The sequence below is a fragment of the Parasteatoda tepidariorum genome, chromosome 5, assembly GCF_043381705.1.
Source record: "Parasteatoda tepidariorum isolate YZ-2023 chromosome 5, CAS_Ptep_4.0, whole genome shotgun sequence".
In the NCBI taxonomy this organism is placed as follows: Eukaryota; Metazoa; Arthropoda; class Arachnida; order Araneae; family Theridiidae; genus Parasteatoda; species Parasteatoda tepidariorum.
Genome location: NC_092208.1, coordinates 7,227,187 through 7,247,959, shown reverse-complemented (window position 1 = coordinate 7,247,959; position 20,773 = coordinate 7,227,187). Strand labels below are relative to the sequence as shown.

The 20,773-nt window shown below is 30.9% G+C and overlaps 1 protein-coding gene across 1 annotated transcript in view; it reads left to right on the top strand.

Annotated features, from left to right (window-relative positions):
- Positions 1-20,773, top strand: part of LOC107453622 (ankyrin repeat and BTB/POZ domain-containing protein 2) — a gene marked incomplete in the record, with an annotated part of 89,464 nt that overhangs the window by 37,274 nt on the left and 31,417 nt on the right. Inside the window, 1 exon segment of the mRNA XM_043046411.2 lies at positions 14,935-15,111. Coding sequence (XP_042902345.1) covers positions 14,935-15,111 — 177 coding nt within the window.

The window sequence follows — 20,773 nt, the reverse complement described above, 5'->3', positions numbered from 1 at the left end:
ATTAATAGACTTAAGATTAACACTTAGTTCGTGAAAATCCGATCATTAGAACGAAAGTTATTCAGGGTTATATCTTTTTTTTTTTGCAGACTGTACTATTAATTTTGGTCGTCAAAAATTTGTATCCGAAACAAAATAAGCACCTAAGGATTTATCTCGGTCTTTCTGTAAAATCAATTCTGATCCACTAAGTCTGTCTAAAGCGTGTGACAAAAATAATTATGCATCGGAGAGTTAATCAAGTTTTTATTTTAATAGCAGACTATTCTCTACAATCAATTACAGTCAATAAACTGTGTTATAAAAATTAAAACATGCATTGGGAATTAAATCATTTTCTTTTTGTAAAAGCAATCCATAAACGCTAAAAGACGTCAAAATATTTTACTATATCATTCATGATTGTTACAGGCGACTAAAATGCGACTACTTGCAACTATTTTCGACCTGAGGCGACTATGGCAACTTTTTTGTTGTTGTCTGAAATGGCTAAAAAGCAACTATTTTCTGGAAAAGGAAACTATTGGGAGACTTTTCTGTGGTCCTAGCGATGTTTTTTTTAAGCATAAATTGACTTGACAACCTGCGGCCCATAGTAGCTTGAAAACGCAATAATAAATTTTTTTTCTCAAAAAAAAAAATTTTGAATTGCAAATTTGAGTCATCACTTTTTAATGCTTTCAATTTGCGCAGATTCCATTGTAAGTCTATTTTGTTTCTCGATCGCCTTTTCAACGGTTATTGCTATGAGATTCTGCATGATTTTAAAAAACCAAATTTTTAATACGATATTACGATGCGTGAGTTTCGAATTTGAATAATCACTTTTCACGATATATATACATGTGTATATTTGCTAAATCAATTATTGGGTAAACTGTTAAACTGAAATTTTTTTAGAAAAAGTATGTTTTTTTAATGAAAAAATATTTTTTGAATGATTTCTAGGGATTAAAAATATTTAAATTTTTCCAAATATACAAATTTTTTTGATATGAAAATTTAGCGCTAGAACACTAATGTTTGTAATAAAATTATCATATTTGCCACCAACTTGACCAAATGGATCATGGTATGTAACAATTAAGACAGTTAATAAAACTTTTGTCATATTTTTGTTCTTATTTAGGCAACTATTTTCATGCTTTAAGCTACTAAAAGCAAACTATATTGTTAAATTTTTTTCTTCTTTGGCGACCCTGCATTGTTCTTTAAAAATGAATGCAAGAAGAAGTTTATAAAATTCGAATTTTTAAAATTTAGATTAATTTGATAATTTCGTTTGAAAAGAAAGGAATCGTATGCAAACTATAAATTATCGATATGATGGAAGAGATTTCGCGTGCGAAATATCGTTTTCAAGGCTTCACTTTCACCTGCTGGCGTGCACCCGCTACTACGGGAATTGGAAAAATAAAAAAGTACATCGGAACGTCCAAGGTCATTGTCACGGGGACCAATTACTATATTACTACTCCCTTCAGATGACCGGAGAGTGTATGATTAACGATGATTCCAAGTGATTAGCCTTACGACGGGGGAAAAAAAAGTCGTGGGAATTTTTATGTGTGCCTCTAGGTTATGCATTCTTCTTCCGATTTAAATAAAAATAAATTAATTCGCCGATAGGTGGAGTTGTATGGAAGAACAGGATGTCATTTTTATCTGCTTTCGATGTAGATTAAAATAGGTGTATCGTTTGGTGGTTAGTAAACAGTTTTTATTTGTTGTTAAAAAAAAAGAATAAATAAAAAAAGAGCTTGCCAAGTGTCTAAGAGATGACTAGTTGTTTTTTTTTTTATGAATATTTTAAATTTGTAGTAGCGTTCCGGAACTAACGCGTTGCTTTTTAAGATCTGTTTAAAAAAAAAATGAATTCACAAGTTATTGCGAGTTTATTAAAGATTAGAGAGCGCTGCATAAATTTAATTAAAATTGGCTTCCTTGAAGAAGTTTTAAATTAGAAACGAAGAAAAAAATAGGATGGGAAACTAATCCATGGTATATGGATTTGTTTTTTTTAACAAATTTTAGTTGAGAAAAGTAACTGTCAGAATAAACACAATACAAAGGGAAAGAGCAAGAAGCTGTTATTCGTTGAGAACGGATATTTTTTTTTAGCAGATATGGTTTTGTATTGTTTTATCTGTATCATGGTGCGTAGCGTTTTTAAAAAGTGCTTTAAGGTGCTTATTTTCGATTTTTCTTTTTAAAAAGCCCTTAATGCTTTTTTTCATTGGTAGTTTTTTTAAAAGTGCTTAATTTTCCCTTTTCGAAAATAAGATTTTTGTCTTTACCACTTTTTTTTTTTAATTCCTACGATTAGTTCACACTCCTTATGTCTTGTTCAAATTTTCAAATGTTAATACAGTTTTTTTTATCCAAATATTAATTCATTAAATAAATTCAATTAATTAATTTTAGTTTTATATGGCTGAAATTTTTTAAATTATGTAACAAAAAAAGTAACTTAAGTAAAATGTTTCTTTGTTGACCTTAGTAGCAATTGACTTTAATATTTTTTTCTTCTTTTTATATTACTTGCTTCTTTTTAAAAGAACGTTAAGAATTTTAGGATTTTCAGAGAGGAAATTTCAACAAAACAATTTCCTTAGGTTCAGTGATGATTATTGTTAAAAGCTCGTTTTGTTTTTATATAAAAATTTCTCCTACAGAATAATTCACATTAAATAAATGGAATGTTAACAGATTTAATTAATGATATTTCAATGCTTTTGAATGCCTGTAACACAAATAATCTCATTAAATATTGGAAAAGTTTTTAAGAATGCTTCCCCCCAACATCACAAATCCGACATTTCAAAATATCATAGGAATGTCATTGTAAGAGATAGGACGGATATCCTAAGCCAGTGTTTCCCAAACTTATGACCTTTGCGTACCCTTTCTAAATTTTTCGTAACGCTGTGTACCACCAATAAAAAAATGAATGTTTTTTTTTTTTTTTACTATAAAAAATTGCACAAAAGTTAAAAATTACAATTGGCTGTTGACACCACTAATTATTAACTGTTAACTCTGCTAAAAATAGCCAATAGAAAAATACGTAATCGTAAATTTTCATGGCTAGCTTTGTTTTTAAATAAATTTTTTTTGAAATTTTCGTTTGTTGCAAGATATTTCGCCTAAGAACGCGTACCCCCGCTAAACTGTTCCCGTACCCCTGGGGGTACGCGTACCACACTTTGGGAAACACTGTAAGCGATAAGACGGATATCCTAAGCGATAGGACGGATATCCTAAGGGTTAGGATGGATATCCTAAGAGACAGGATGGATATCCTAAGAGACAGGACGGATATCCTAAGGGTTAGGATGGATATCCTAAGAGACAGGATGGATATCCTAAGAGACAGGATGGATATCCTATCTCTCGCAGAATTTTTTCGAGCTATCTGCGACACTAATATCCTTCCGCAAGAAACTTTTAATAATAACAAACATATATGTTACTAGTTTAAAATAACAAAAGAGCTGTGTTTACAAAATAAAAACAAAAACTATAAAATTTTTTTTTAATTGAACATGTAATGATTTTTCATTCCAATATTATGGGTGATATTCTCGCATTTTGTTAGGGGAGGGGGGAAGCACAAATGATTACCTTCTTCGCATTTCATAAACAATCTTCACAGTAAAAAAGATAATTAAAAACAATGAAATCCGCTGTAGTAATTGTCGAAAAAAAGATCGAAAGACGAAATCACGCGAATCGGACTCCTCAAATGCGTGTTTCGTTTCGAGATTAGGTTGTTGTAATAAATAATATCGTATAGAAAAAATATCAGATTTTATAAACTAAGGCGAAATCAATAGCAATAACTGCTGAAAATTCGATAGAATTATTGCCTTGAAAAGTAAATACTCAAAACACGATTCGTATTTTCCATATCGTTTGAAATATATCGGGATATTTAAAAAACACTTGAAAATCATTTTTTATACTGTCGAAACTACAATCGTAACATTACATCGATTTACGATACTATCGGCGTAAATTGAGATCGTCCAAAAGTGATTATCTAAATGCATGGTACAAATATTATGTAAATTTTACGTTCATTAGGTGATTTTACGTAAATTTTACGAAGATTGCGTAGTAAATTTCTGCAGAAAAGAAAAGCAAAAGTTTTTACTTTTCGAAAGAAAAATCATTCTTCATGAACTCTGTAACTTTCTGCGACAATGTCGCCGTGTCGCTGCAATTCTCCCACGTGGATGGATATATTCCAGTGAATGGTTTCACTGGAATACATCCAGAGAATATATCAATACATATGGAGAATATATAGATGAGCCCAGTATTTAACAGATATTTATTTCAAATATTTTATCATTACGTTCGATGATTGTACAAATATTTTATGCGAGAGTATTTATCAGGTGTGCAGGTGACAATTAAGAGGAATGTGAAGTATTTACAAAAAAAAAATAAATAAATAAAAATATACCACTGTTTTTTGCAGTAATCTATTGTACGTCAGAAACTACTTTGAAGGAAATACTGAATTTGCATAAATTTTATAACGCTAGTCATTCAGTATAATATGTTTGTACAGATGTAAAATATTTGTACAACAGTGAACATATCAATAAAGCAGTCAATACAAATTAGATAAAAGCATATAAAATAATGAATGGAAACATGATTTTTTTCTACGATATAATACTTAGAAGAAACATTTGTGTAAAGTTTGAGATTTTATTAAAATGATACACTTTAATTAATATTTTATACGGTACATTTAATATCGGGTACATTTTAATTAATATTTTATTTAATTATTCGTTTTTTATTTAATGTTTCATAAATATATCCTTTTTTTAAACGATTTTATTCTTATCGTTTCCTTTTCTTTCTTTTTTTCTTTTGACTTCATAGTTTGAAACACAAGGTTTTCGTCTTATATTTTTCTTTCTTTATGTTTGAGCTTTGAGACTGGCACCTCTTCACATTATTTTAATTTGTGGAAACTGCTTGAAACCCCCCCCCCCCAAGAAAAAAAATTTATAAAATAATAGCTGCCAACTGTGCTGTTTTTTATATATTTTCGAAAACAGCCTGATATCAGAAGAGTTTCTAAAAAAAAAGCCTTATTAAGGTAGAACTTCGTTTATTCCTTGCTTGAGTATTTCAATAAGCATTGCTGCTAAGTAATAAAATTATAGTCTGATTTATAGTTTCTTTCCGTTTTTACATATTCCAAAATTTAAATTTTTTTATTATTATTCAGAACTTAAATTTTTAAACCGTTTTACGAATATGTTATAACTATTAAAAATAGATTAAATACCTATTAATTCTTAATAATTAATATAATGAATACAAAAAATATTATGAAGAAGTTTTATTGCTTTTAATTTATATTTAGTTCAATGTTATTTATTGAATATAAAAATAACCTGTCCTCTAAAAAATTTTAAGCATTGTGTAATAGTTAGCATTAAATTTATGTTTCATTTTCGTACTGATTAGCAGAAACCTACGTCAGCGAGTGGTTGCATTACTTCTGAGATTGTTAAGAAGCAAAACTTTTAAAACTATTAAAATTTTTTAATCATTTCAAAACAAAAAAAAATTATACCGAAGAAAGACAATATTTATTTTTCTGATTATTGTTTTGTTTTCCTGCCAAGTTCCTTTTGGTGTGGTTTAGGAATTTCATTTAAATAATTTAAAGACATTTTAAATAGGCACTTACTCAGAGTCAGAACACTATAAATTATTATTTTTTTAATTTTCTTCCTATAGAATTAAAAGATTTTATTTTACTATTATCAGTTGCGAGTTAAACCTTTCTTAGTGATGTTTTTAATAAGCTTAGTATAAGCATCAGTTTTTTTCCCTCTAATTTTGGGTGAAGCTATGATAGTAAAAAATTAAAATTAAACTGAAAAAGAAAGTTTTTGTGTATAACTTAATTATCTTTATTATTTGCAAATTATACTACATGAGCCGTGGTGGCTCAGATTATAGAGCACACGCCTCCTAATGAGGTGACCGAGGTTCGAATTCCAACCATCGTCTTGAATATTTTTTAATATTCTGAAAATTATTTTATTTCACGCTTACTTCGTAAATTTTTTTTTTACCCATTGGAAAAATGGGTGTTGCTTTGTGTTTGATGGCGTGCGCACCTTATTTGGACGTCATCACACTTTTCCACTGTGTTCAAGAGTAATAGTAAACAGAGCGCATGCGTCGTTATTGCATGCGTTGCTATGGCGACCGCTGCAGTTTGATAATTTTTTTAGAATTCTCTTTTTTTTTCACTTTTAATTTTGTTATGCATTAAGTTGGTGAGTTTATTTTTCAGATATGGGACCAGAGAGATTCTATAAATATTTCTTGAGTTGTGAATAAATGAGAATTTCATCATTTGAACGATATTTTTGTTTTTATTGTTTTAATTAAGAATCAGAAATTCCAACCTACAGTTCAAACTGGATCGTTTTCAATACCTATCCAGGTGAATATCACAAATAAAGAGGGTAAAAAAAAAATTATACAACCATTTTGCGAATGTGTGATAGTGACCTGTGATAGCCAAAAGTTGATCTCAGTTTTTAAAAAAAAAATTAATTTTGAAACATTTTTATTTTTATTCATATTAATTTTAAAAATAAACTCTACCATAGTTTGAGAAATCCTCAAAAGAAATGCCTTGCAATCATATTTTTAAATTGTTTAAAATTTTCCATTTTTGAAAACGTGTCCAAATTTTTTAAAAAGTGGTCGCATTTTTTAAAATCTGGTCAGTGCTGAAAGTGTAACAGTTGGGCAGTGGATAAATTTCTAAATTTTGCTCTTTAGCAGGTAATTGGAAAGCATTTTCGTCACTATAAAAATTTTATTTATGCAAAGACTAAGAATTGATTAGTATTTGAAATTTTCAAACCTTTCAGATGTTAAGTTTAAAATTAAATTAAAGTAACAAAAATTGAAAAAAGGTTTAGTTGTTTTATTTCAGATCTATAATGGGCAACCACACTTTTTTTTTTTTTTGCAATATTGTGCATTTTAATAATTGTTGCAGTAATCAAGACCAAATGTGTAAATAAAATAAAATAAAATTAATTAAACAGATTAAGAAATAAAAATAGTAAGTTTATTTTTTTGACTTCACTTAAAAGCATTTCGAAAGTAGAAAGAAAAAATTAAAATATAATTATAATTATTTTTCAGCTCTTGCTGAATTCCCATTTTTAAATTATGTATTAGAAAACTTAAACTTCAATTACCTGTTTAACGAAGTATTTTTTGTTTTTGTTTTTTAAAATTATTTAGATAGTCTCACAGCTTATTTACTTCTGAGCCATTTTTATTTATTTGAATTCCTATGTATTAAACTAGATGAAACCTAACTAAAGATACTAATCTTATTTTATTGTGTAACAAACATCTAAAAAGTTAACGTGTGTAAAAGTTTATATAGTTTGGCTTTAAAACATCCGATTTCAATTTTGATTAAAACCATTAACCACGTAATAAAAAGAATTAAAGAATTCCACCCTTTGAAACTAATTTATTCAAGTCACGTCCGATTGTTGTATTGAAAACGTTTTCAGAGGTGGCAACATTAATCGCGTAAATATCTTTGAAAAACACCTCAACTCCGCAGAGATGTGAACTACTACTACTACTTTTATTCTAATGGTCCGAAGTCCATTATAATAAAAGCTAGATATAGGTATTTATTCTTTTATAGATCGCTTATCAGTCTTCTTTATTCTAAGAATTTTCTTGAATTAAATGAAGGACACGTAAAGCAGGAAGTTTGAAAAAAAAAAAATGCTTTTGATGCCAAATTGGCGAAATAAAAAAGGTGCGTGAGTGATCAATACTAATGAACGCGTTGAACAGGTGAGATGTCATTTAATAATTTCTTCTTTGGTGTCATCAACCCATACGTACAGATGCGGGTTGCAGTGAACAGTGTTTTTCTAGAGCTCTTTCGCCAAGGAAAATGAAAAATCAACATTTTAAGTGCTTTACACTTGAAACAAAGCTATAATTTTAAACTATTTATACCATATTGTCATAAAGAGTTATCTGGGGGATTCAGAACAGACAAATAACTCAAATACTTCAAAAGCTATTAAATTTTATTTCAGAAAATCGCCAATTTGGCGATATTTTTCCACCTAGTATAAAATTATCTAAATCTTCGAATATTTCCCGCTTTTTACAAATTTGCGTTGGAATTACTTTCTAAATGCTAAAAAATTAGATGACAAACGCGTTTCAATTTCACAAATCTGTGCCTTTTCCTCATATTGGCGTTTTGAGCCGTTTTCAAAATTAGCAAAGAGAACGTGAGTAAAGATAGGCTTAACTTTCGTACCTTCAACTTTGAGATATAATATACTGCATTTTAAAAGCTTCATTAAATTTGAATTAAGGTCATAAATCTGTGCGAAATTCGGAAGTTTTTATTGATATTGCTAATTTTCGTCTAGACGGAAAAATCCCGCTAAATTGACGATTATTATTTTTTTTAAAATTCGAGCTATTTTGTCCGTTAGGTAAGTTCTTCACAGCAAAATGGTTAAAATTCAATTTCAAGGGATTCAAATGAAACATAATTTTTTTTTTTATTTGACAAAAGAAGTTTGGTAAAGTACCCTTATATACTCAAGATGTTTTTTTCATGGGGTGGTTTTAAAAAGTGCTTAATTTTCCCGTTCAGAAAAGGAGATTTTTTTCCCCTTCACCATGTCAATTTTCGCTGCTTATTGTGCAAAAAGCGTGGTTTTCGCATTGTTCTATTCAACGTTTTCACAATTCATTCAACCGCAATCCATTTCGGTTTACCGGCGATTCGTAACTTATGATAGCGCCAATCATGTTGCATGTTTGATGAAATACTTGGGAGTGACGGTGAGATTCTTGCATTCTCGTGCGCTACTCAGCTGCATTTTGCAAAATATTCTCAATTTCAGGCTTCATTTTCCACAATCTGAAATTGAACCGAAAAATCTCTTGATCTTTTTTATTAAGGCATAGTCAAGAAAAAGAGTTTTTTTGTTGTTGTTGTCAGAAACTAGTAATTTTATCACGATCATGAAAAGCCTTCGAAAATTATTTTGTATTTCTTTAATGTATATAGTGCTTAAAAAGTACTTTAAAGGTGCTTATTATTTGTTGTGAGCTTTGATAAAGTACCCTTATATACTGGCAAAGTATTAATTTAAATAATGTTTAGGGATAAGATTTTTTAATGGGGTTTGCCTCGCACCCTTTTTTTTTTACACTTAGTTCATCCATGCAAGATGATGTTGCATTCTTTTTTGTTGGTTAACACGTTGAATGCCATGGGGGTCACCTATGACCGGCAAAGCCAAGATTATTAGAAACACGTAATTCGAGTAAATTTTTAATGCTTTCAATTTTTTTATATTATTATCGTTACTAAAATGGTTTGAATAATTTAATCCAATTTATACTGAGAAAATCATTTTAACCAGACGGGCAAGCCACGTGAAATTACCGTGGCATTCAACGTGTTAATATTCGCGGAGTATTTTGATTAAAATATTTAGAAATCCATCATGGACTGCAGAAAAGGCAATTCTGCTGTACATTCTTGATTCTTCCATGTTATATCTGATTTATAAAGTGGGAATAGATAAATTAGGGAGGGAAGAAAGTGCGAAAACAACCATAAGGTGGGGGGGGGGGGAGTCTATTCCTTGTCGTTCTGATGCTTATCACTTTAGCAAACGCCTTTTTATAATGGCAAGTTCAAAGAAGTGCAGAGCTTGCAACAAATCAAACATCTAGTTATCTATCCATTAGTATGCTGGGCGGTAGTCAGTCAAAAAAAAAAAAAAAAAAAATTAAAATGTAGAATAAAATTCAACCTTTTCATTCTGAGGATTATTTCGCAAGTCATTACTGTTCTGAAATTGTTTATTTTTTTTATTTCTCCTCCTGTTAAGTCTTATCAGTTCAAATCCAGTAGCATTTTATTTTAGCCAGATGTGTTGATATAAATGTTCGTTTGGGTGGTATTTTCGCCAATATTTATAACTATAACGTGGAGTTTTATTTTATTTTATAACCGTCGTTGAACAGCCGATCCAATTTTCGGGTTTACGACTACTTATGTTCAACAACGTAGTTTTTTAATTTTGAACCCAATCCAGAAGACAAGAAAATTCCCGGATCAAGCATAGGGAGAAATTTTCCTGCGTGGAGGACGTTTTAATGAAACTCACCCGCATTTGCGTTACATGGAGAGGAAGACCACGAGAACCTCATGCGGTTAGCCTGGTGGCAAGGGGACTCTAACCCATGATCCGTCTACCACTGAGGATATTTCACGTCAGCACTGTGGTCGGTGCAAGACGGATGCGGACTTCGTGTCGATCAGCCATCGCTGGGATTCGAACCCAGTTCACCTAATTGGAAGGCGAACGCTCTATCCCCTGAGCCATAACGGCTCAAACATGGAGTTTGAAAAAAAAATTTCCTATCCTTGAAAATTTTTAATTTACTTTTTATTCCCTGCTTCCATTTTAAAATAAAAATTCTAATAAGATAATGTCTAAAAAAGGATTCAGGAATTAAAAATGAATTAGGATATATAAATTTCATGTCTATCCTCGATATATTTAATTTACTTTTTATTCCCTGCTTCCATTTTAAAATAAATTCTAAAAAGATAAGTTATACAGTAGAATTCGGGAATTAATAATGAATTAGGATATATACATTTTAAATTATGTAAACAATTAAAACAACGATTGTTGATAGTTTTTAAACAAATGTTTATGATATGTTAAGAAATCGTTTAAGGGATAATAAAACTGTAGGAGCTGGTAAAAAAGATTTTTTAATGAACTTTTAACGATTGAGATAAATTTACATAATTTTTTTTCAAATCTTATTTGCACCTATTTTTATTTTATTTTATCATGCTACACGGAAGAAAAAAAATTAAAAAAATTAGAGATTATACGATACAACGTTTTATAACTTATTTTTTAAGTTATTCATAACTTGCTGTTTTCAGAAGTTGAAAAAAACATCCCAATTTGATTCCGTTTTAAGTTTTGTTTAAACTACATGAATGTAGTTTTCGTTGGATGTAGGATTTTTAAAAAGCGGTGATGTTATGAAAAAAAAAATTCAAAAAATTATGTAAAATTGGTTTTATTTTCGAGGACTTCTCAAAACCGGACAACCGAATTAAACAATTATTACATGCGAGCCGTGATAGCTTAGGGCAGAGGTCGCCAAAGTGGTCTATATAGACCCCCAGGGGTCTATTTAACATAAGCGGGGGTCGCTCTGAGCCAGGGGGTCGAATGGGGGTCGATCCGAACCGGAAGGGTCGATTGGTCGAAGGATTATAAGTATTTTTCATATATGTGATAATTAGAAATAAAAAAAGAAGACTTGGAAATATATACATGTAATCTTCAAAAATTGAGCGACGATTTTAAACTGCGTTTTGTTGATTTGGAAAACATTGGCATCCCTGATTGGATTATTGTGCCATTTTCTGCTCAAATTGAAAACGTGGACATCAACCTGCAAGATGAGCTTGCTGAATTATTATGGGGATTTGAAGCAGACGCTTTTTAAAAATTTAACAATAAGCAAATTTTGGACAAATATAAATATAATGCAAAAATATGACTTTACGAAATAAGACTTTACGAAATAGCTCAGCCATTTATGATGGCATTTCAAAGTTCCTATATGGTTGAAGCCGGTTTCATTCACGTAAATTCAATCTTAACTAAGAACAGAAATAAATTAAAAGTGGAGTTTCGAGGGGATTTAAGATTAAAATTGACCAATTTTGAACCCAATATAATGAGCCTTGCAAAAATAAAAAAAAACACCAGACACACCCATGTCATTGATTAAGAAGCAATAAATCCGTAGCTACTTTACTTATTATTTCTACTTACTTATAACTACTTATTATTTCATGAATATTAAGGTATTTATATTTCAACATTAATATATTTTTCATAAAACTATTGTTACACTATGTACTATTACTTTAATAAATGTTCAAAATCATGAAATAAATGTACAAATACAGTATCTAATAGAGTTTTATTTTAATTAACAGAAAATTACTTTTATGGGGGTCGATGGAGATTTCGAAAAATTATGTAGGGGTCGATGATCAAAAAAGTTTGGCAACCCCTGGCTTAGGGGATAGAACGTTTGTCTTCCAATGATTTTCGTGGTTTTCCTATCCATGCAACGCAAAAGCGGATTAGTTAATCCTCCACGAAGACAAATTTCTCCTAATAATTGCTCCAGGAGGTCCCTTGTCTTCTGAATTTGGTTCAAAATTACAAGGCTACGGAGTCGAACGTTAGTTGTCTTGAACCCAAAAAGTCGGGTTGGCTGTTCAACAGCGGTTATAAAATGAAATAAAATTCAGATAATTAGCCGTTGTGGCTCAGAGGATAGAGCATTCGTCTTCCAATGAGGGGCGCCGGGTTCGAATCCCAGTGATGGCTTGCGATACGAGTTCCGTATCCGGGTTGCATCCCCCGCAAAGCTGACGTAAAATATCCTCGGTGGTAGACGGATCATGAGTTAGAACCCCCTTGCTGTCAGCCTAACCTGGGGGGTTTTCGTGGTTTTCCTCTGCATGTAACGTAAAAGCGGGTTAGTTCCATCAACTATGCCTCCACGATGACAAATTTCTCCTATTACTTGGTCCAGTAGGTCCCTTGTCTTCTGGATTGAATTCAAAATTACAAGGCTATGGAGTTGAACATTAGTAGTCGAAAACTTGAGTGGGCTGTTCAACGACTGTTATCAGGGTCGGATTAAGCGAACGCGGGGCCCTAGGCCATTCTAATTTTTGGGGCCCTTAGATTAATTTTTTTTTCTCGTATATTTTTTATTTATTCAAATATGAAAGTATTTATATATCTTTTCACTAAAGAAAGCATATTTAAAATTAAAATGAATAATAAATTAAATTTTGCTTTATTTTATTAAATTAGAACTAAAAAATAATCATAACATTTTTTTTAAAAAAATTAAAAAAAATCATTGTTTTTCTTAATTTTTTAAAATTTATTTTCAAAAAATTCATTTTAAGGGGGCCCCTAATCATTGGGGGCCCCAGGCCTAGTCTGGCCTAATGGGTAATCCGGCCCTGACGGTTATGAAATAAAATAAAATAATTACATGCAGCAAGAACTATACTTTGAGTCAAAATTTGAAGTATATCGGTTGATGATTGTTTTAGTAAAATATAGAGAAAGAACGAGGAACTTAGTTGTGAGTAAATTGCGTTTAAAGTTTTGTGATCAATAATCGATATAAATATATAACATTTTGTAACTAGCAATAATGCATCAGGGTATTATTATCCATACGATGATTCTTCATTTTCAGCAGTTTCAAGTTGCTAGTCTAGCCCTTCTTTTTTGCCGATCTACCCTTATAGGACACCTCTCATAAATGTTTCATGGTGCGTAAGCGTTTTTAAAATGTGCCGAAAGGTGCTTATTTTCGATTTTCGTTTTTTAAAAGCCCTTTAAGGTACTTTTTTCATTGGGTGTTTTTAAAAAGTGCTTAATTTTGCCTTTTCGAAATATTTTTTTCCCTTCACCATGCCGATTTTCGCCACGTTTAATGCAAAAGCGTGCTTTTCACATTGTTCTATCCAAAGTTTTACAATTCATTCAACCACCATCTATTTCAGCGTACGATCAGTCTATAGCGTATGGAAGCGCCAATCATTTTACATGTTTGGTGAAAACTTGCGAGTCTGCATGTGCGTTTACTGAGCTGAGTTCGGTGAGATTATTGTATTCTCATGTGCAACTCTGCTGCATTTTGCAAGATATTGTCAATGTCAGGCTTCATTTTCCGCCCTCTGATATCGAACCGGAAAATCTCTCGATCATTTTATAATGACTAATATAATCCAGAGAAGAGTTATTTGTCAGAAGCTATTTATTTTATCATGATCATGTAAAGTTTTTGAAAATTATTTTGCATTTTGTTAATGTATATATAGTACTTAAAAATATTTTTTGAGTACTTAAAAGGTGCTTATATTTTGTTGAGAGATTTGGCTGCGCACCCTGTGTTTTGAGTCATATTCAGTTTGAATATATTCTTTGGCTTCTGGGCCAACATTTATTTTTAATTGTTTAAAAGCTGTTAACCACTTTCATTAAAACTTACTACCGCTATATAAGTTGCAATTTCAACTATTTATATTAAAAGTACCCTCATTTCTTTTTCTTACGTAACCTAAACAAATTACTTCAACAAAATAGTAGTTATTACATGCCAAAGAATATAAAATAAGTTTTCATTTCAGTGAATTGCTCAAAACTAGTCAACCGAATTAAACGAATAATAAATGCAACAAAAACTCTATTTATTGAAAACATTGAGTCATTTATTATTTGTTTATCACTTATTATTTAGTTTCCTAAATTTCTTCCGGTTTTAGGAAGATAGTTATTGTTTACATTCAGCCATCCATCCATAGTCTTATACATAAACAAATAATAAAGTCCATTGTCCATAAATATATTCCAAATAATAATCCATAGTTAACCTAATTGAACAAATAATAAATGCAACAAAAACTCTATTTATTGTAAACATTGAATCATTTATAACTTGCTTATCATTTATTATTTAGTTTCCTAAACTTCTTCCGGTTTTAGGAAGATAGTTATTGTTTACATTCAGCCATCCATCCATAATTTTATACCTTAGCTGTGACTTACTTAAATCGTGACTTTTAACAATCGTTTCTGAAACAGAATGTCAAGAAATGGATTAAAAGAGATTCGAAAATAGAACCTCGTTTTTCTAAAATGGAACAAAAATATTACTGGCTACCTTTTCATAGCCGAGGCGTCACCCGCTGCCGTAATAATGTTCTTTTCTTTTTTGTTCCAGGTGCTCTTTCTCTGCCCCGATGGCCCATACAATCTGATAACAGCAACAGCAGGCCTGGGAGTTCGGTGCAGCTTCACCACGCCGAGGACCAGCCCCAGTCGAACAGGCCGCCCTCCACTTGCAAGTCTGTGGAACAGCATTTACTCACCACGTGCGTAGGCAGCACAGCAGAACTCGGTAAGCACGCCATTCCATTTGCGAACACGATAAAGTCTTCTTTAGCAGATCGTTTTGATCTTTATCACATTGGCGAGAACATTTTTCATACTTGGCTACAATGATGTGGGACGTGGGCTTCATTATTTATTTTGCGCATTAAAAGAATGAAAACATGATGTGGCGTTTAGAAACTGTTGTGAGAAAAGTGCTTTAATGAGTTTTTCAAATTCTCTCATGTTTTCCTTCTCTTTTTTTTTAAAAATTACATTACTGAAAGTCTAAATCTGCTTTTCTTCTTAAAGGTTGTTCCTTAATGATTTTTCTCCTATCGAAATAACCCAGGAAGCATGTAACCTTAATGCAACCTTGTCTCGGAATTTAATTTTTATTGTCACGAAAATGTTCGTACTAAAAACCTTTCTTTCAATAAAGCAAAAATATTGCAGTTTCAAAACCTTTCATCCTAAAAGGATTAAAAATATTATTTTTGAAAGCTTTTTTTAAAAAAAGTATTGTCACTTAAGTCCATTATGACGTTTTAGCTGACGTCACACTAGCGATAGGAGCATTGTCCATTAAAATTTCAAGACAATGTGGATTTTAGCTGATGAGCATACAAGACTTTGCGAAAAGAAACCTTATAATTACCTAGATTTAAGATTATTTTCACCTTGAGACTTTATTAAGAAAGAATAGAATATAGAATATTATATAGAATATTAGAATATATAGAACATAGAATCTATAATAATAGAATATTATTATAGAAAGCTTTATTAAAGGATTTTTTTACGCTTGAAGACCTTAAGTCAACCTCGATTTAAGGTTTTTTTATAGAAGGTTGTTTTCCAAGGTTTTAAGATAGGGTAATGTGGGTAGAATAGAGCAGATGGTCACAGATCTCGCTTTAAGGTTAGAAGGTTTACACGTAAACTGCATTAAAAACCTTTTTTAGGTTTACATTAAAGGGTTTTTGCTGAGTTAAAATAAACCTTATTTTGCTATCTGGGTAAAGTTCGCTGTTTAAATGCCGTATAGAAAGCAAAGATATAATTTTAAACTACACGTACTATTCAGCAGCAAGAAATTGATTTACCCTTTGGAAACACAAATAGCTTAAATATTTTAAAAATATTATTAACTAGCTGCCTAAGGCGGCCAGCTGTCCGCCACGCTATGTTTCTTGGACCCTAGCACTGCTAGTAGAGACACGAACCTCTTCTAATCTTCTTTGACGTTCCTCGGGTGTTTCTCAGGCCCTAACACTGCTAGTTGAGACACGAACCTCTTCTAATCTTCTTTGACGTTTCTCCGATACTTCTTGGTCTCTAGAATTGCTTGTCGAAATTCGGTCATGTTCCATCCCTCTTTGACGTTCCACAGACGTTTCTTGGGCCCTTCTTCTTCTTTGAGAATCTCTTAATATCTTTTTCTTTGACAAAATACAAAGTTTTTTGGAGGGCGGTTCTGCCATGTCAGTAATCGGGTTTTTAAGAAGTCAACGAATACTTTAGAACAACAATTACTATGAAAGCAAATCATGAAACTTCAATATTAAAATCTAAGTGCTTACCTGCAAACTGAAACTTTCTGAAAATAACTAATTACATTCAATAAAAACTGTTAAAATAAAGAATAGAAAAACCAAAGAGATCCAAGGTAAGTGTGATCGTTCCTTCAAAAACAATTAAATTCCTATTTTATATACTATATAGCTACAACGCTTAAGAAAAAAAAACTATAATGTTAAATACATGAAAAGAACACGAAAACGAATTAATTTTTTATGGTATCAATTTCTATTTCTATATAATTTTTTATGGTATCAATTTCTATTTCTATATCGCTACAAAAATTTTCGTCTTCGGTTAAGAAAAAAAATAGAGTGTGGAAGGAAGAAGAAAAACTTATTATAGCAATTATGAACAGCGACAAATATTGAGTATTGAGTATAGTTAAGTGCTGCGAGCTCTCTGCTTATCGCTTATAGCTCTGCTTTTCCGACAAATATATCAAAGCGAAGCGTTCTATTTACGTATCGAATATGTTGCCACATTTTTAATACGAAAGTTAAACTTTTCTCCACTTCGATAAAAATAAACTAATGTGAACCTTACAATCAAATTATTAATTCCTTCGTATATTATTGGTTTAAGTTGTCGAAAATTAATATTTCAATTGTAAGGTTCGCATTAGCATAAATTTATAAGAGTGGAGAAAAGTATATGTTAAAAGTAATATGTTGAAAAGTATAGTAAAGTTAATAGTTTTTTGAATGTGGCTTTTTGAAGACGAAAAAGCATAGATTTTCTTACAAAATGACTGATAACTAAAAAACTAATCCAAATTTTTGAAAAAGGAAAAAAAAAATACTTCTTCATTATGTCAAAACACAATTATGTGCCGAGTTTCGTGCCTGGGCGAGGCTTCTGGGGCGATATATTGTGATTACAGACAGACACACACACAGCCGCGTTTATTATTATGTATAGATTTTTTAAAAAATCGACAATTTGGCAGGATTTTTTGACAATTCCGATTTTTCGACAATTGGAAATCTTTAATGTCATTAAATTATTATCTATTGTTGAAAAATATTTTGAGCTTAGACAATGCAGAGTTGAAGTAACTTTTCAAACATTAAAACTGGCTAAAGATGAACAAAACTTAACAATCAGGAATAACGGTTACAAACTCGCAACACTTATAAACATATTATTCGCTAAAAAGAGTTAATTCATGTGACGACAGAGCCCTCGAAAACAGCTACACTGTGAAAAATATTTTTTGTATCTTCATACCATAAATACACTAAAATGGTGTAGTGCCGAGCTTTCAGAAATACCAAGAATGTTCTTTTACACTTCTTGATGTAAAATAGCTACCACCATTTTTGGTATTCTCTAACACTAATATTTATAATTACAGTAAGATAAGATACGCATAAGAGACAGTAAAGTTATTTTTACGAGACATTATAAAGTAGGAATCATTAATTTAGGATGCACATATACACTAATTCTTCAAGCGAAATTAGTTTGTAAATCAAACATACGCGTAGTTCAGAGAGGCGAATTAGGCTTAGGCGATTAGGTTAAGGCGAATTCGAATTAGGCTTAGCAAAGCAAATAAAAATTCTTAAAACGAAATTAGTTTGTAAATCAAACATACGCGTAGTTCAAAGAGGCGAATTAGGCTTAGGCGATTAGGTTAAGGCGCATTCGAATTAGGCTTAGCAAAGCAAATAAAAATTAGACGTTATAAAATTATTTAATACAGTTTACAGAGACTTAAAAAATAAAACATGAATACCCAACTAAAAACATACGTATTTTAATGACGAACTTTAATTTCTGTAGTTACAAAGCAGTATTGATACTAAAATAAATGCACCCCAACTCGTAAACGATTGTAAGCACAATTACAGACGATATCCAAAAGCGTTCCAACATTGGAATTTTTGAAAAGTAACGTAAGAAGGAAGGTAGAAAGTGAGAAAGTTTTTAACGTAAGGATTGAAAGACCATGATCTTGGTTTAAACTTTTTGTATTTTAGGTGTTTATAGCTTTTATAAGCCTTTTGAATTGTATATGAAAGCTCGATTTAGTGTTGACTTAATATTCCTTTACGCAAATTTTAGGGTTGTTCAACATGAAATTCGAAGAGATGTTACACTACAGTTTTTACAGTGTAGAACAATTTGTAACGGAGTATTTAAATTTAGAACTCGGTATTTCATTACATATTTTTTTAAAACTTTTATAGGTCAGTATTTAACCATAGTCTAATAGCGACAATAAAAGTTAAATTTGTCTTTATTTCTCAATAGGTAAGAAAAGGCGGGAATAGTAATTTTCTTTTTAGAAGTCACTGAAATATTCTTATTTAGTGTTTTTATTATGATGCATTGTTTATAATGACCCGCAGTTATTTCAATAAATTCATTCTTACCGTTGAAGCCAGTTACTTAGGTTATTGTCTAGAGGTGGTAACAAAGCTTAAAGGGATTAATTTTCCGATGTTTTATAGTGCGTCTTGAGATTAAATTATGAAATTAACAATCATGCAGAATTAAATTAATACATTCTCTAGTTTTATAGTCGAAATAAAAAAAAAGCACTCGAAACGAGAATAAAGAGTAAGGCATAATTGCGATTTCTGAATGAAAATTGAAGCTTTCAAAATGGCGGCCAATGTTTAGTTTTTCAAATAGTAGTATCGAAATATTTAACATCCTTACGAACATCAGATTTAGATTTTAAATTTTCGATAGCAAATTTAATGGTAATCACAGAATAAGCTTAGTGTTGAAGATCTTCAAATTGATTAAATAACATTGATAAAAAATTTAATCAAATTCAAATTGATGAAAATACATTGAAAAATAATTAACAATTTCACAACAGATGATCACTAGGCAATATAATTGATAAAGAAAAAAATCAGATTTATATTTACAGAACATTAAGTTAGTTTTAACTCAAATAATGATATTTTTATCATAAAATGGTATTAATTGTTTTAACTTTTTATCTGAAATACCTACAAAACTGTGTTTTTTAATTTAACGCATGAGGTTTTTCTCTGCTTTATCTAATTTATCACTCAGAAATTTAGAAAAGCTCTCATCATAGTTTATAGAATTATCATAAAATCTTTAAATCCGGCTATCATATTTACTATTTTCTAATAAGATAACTTAAAATACCAGTAATAAAATAATACTTAAAATACCAGTCGTCATCAGATTTAACATTTTTTTTCTTCAAATTTACAGTGAAAGACTTCCGAAGTTCGTTTGGCGATTTCTCAAAGTCATTTTGCTAATTTTGTTCTTTTTGATCTAGCCAAAGTGAGTCCTCAAACCTTTTATATCACACTTGAACCAATAACACATATGGTTCGATCCTCGCTAAATGGTGACTGATGCACGTTAAATCTGTCGAGTCTCAAAGTCCTCCATGTTCCCACAACAAATCAATACCTCTGGGGGTACTGATCCAGGAGTTTCCTTGTCTTCTGGATTGGTTCAAAATTACAAGGCTACGGAGTTGAACGGAAGTAGTCGTAAACCCATGAAATTGGGTCGACTGTTCAACGACGGTTATAAAATAAAAATAAAAAATAACACATATGTTTAAAAGAAATTTATTTAAAAAGTTTTTTTCCATCGTACCCAGGCAGTCGCCTTAAATAAGCTACTCTGTTGAAAACGAAATCCTAACTTACGGAACTCTTGTAATCCTTCCACGGAACCCTAGGGTTCTAAGGAACCGTTGTTGTAGAGGCACTATATTTAGTTAATTAAAGTTCATAAAGCAAATTATGTGCTATTGCAGTTCACTATTTTCAATAACACTACTTTGAACCACTGTTTATAGTGGACTTATTGCTGGGTAAGTGTCCAAGATGGTTTTACATTGATGAACCAACATAATCTTGATGGTAAGCATTAGTAATTCCATCATGGACCATTATATTTTTGATGATTACCAACAAAAGGAACCATCACCCCAATGTAGGAATTCGGACTGATTTATATGATGATCCAATATAAGAATAGCAACTTGTTTTCATGGTTTGTTCCAATCAGAAATTTCCATCACAGTTTCTTAGAAATCAAATGTTAAAACGATCACGAACAACCATCATCCCAATGTAGGAATTCGGACTGATTTA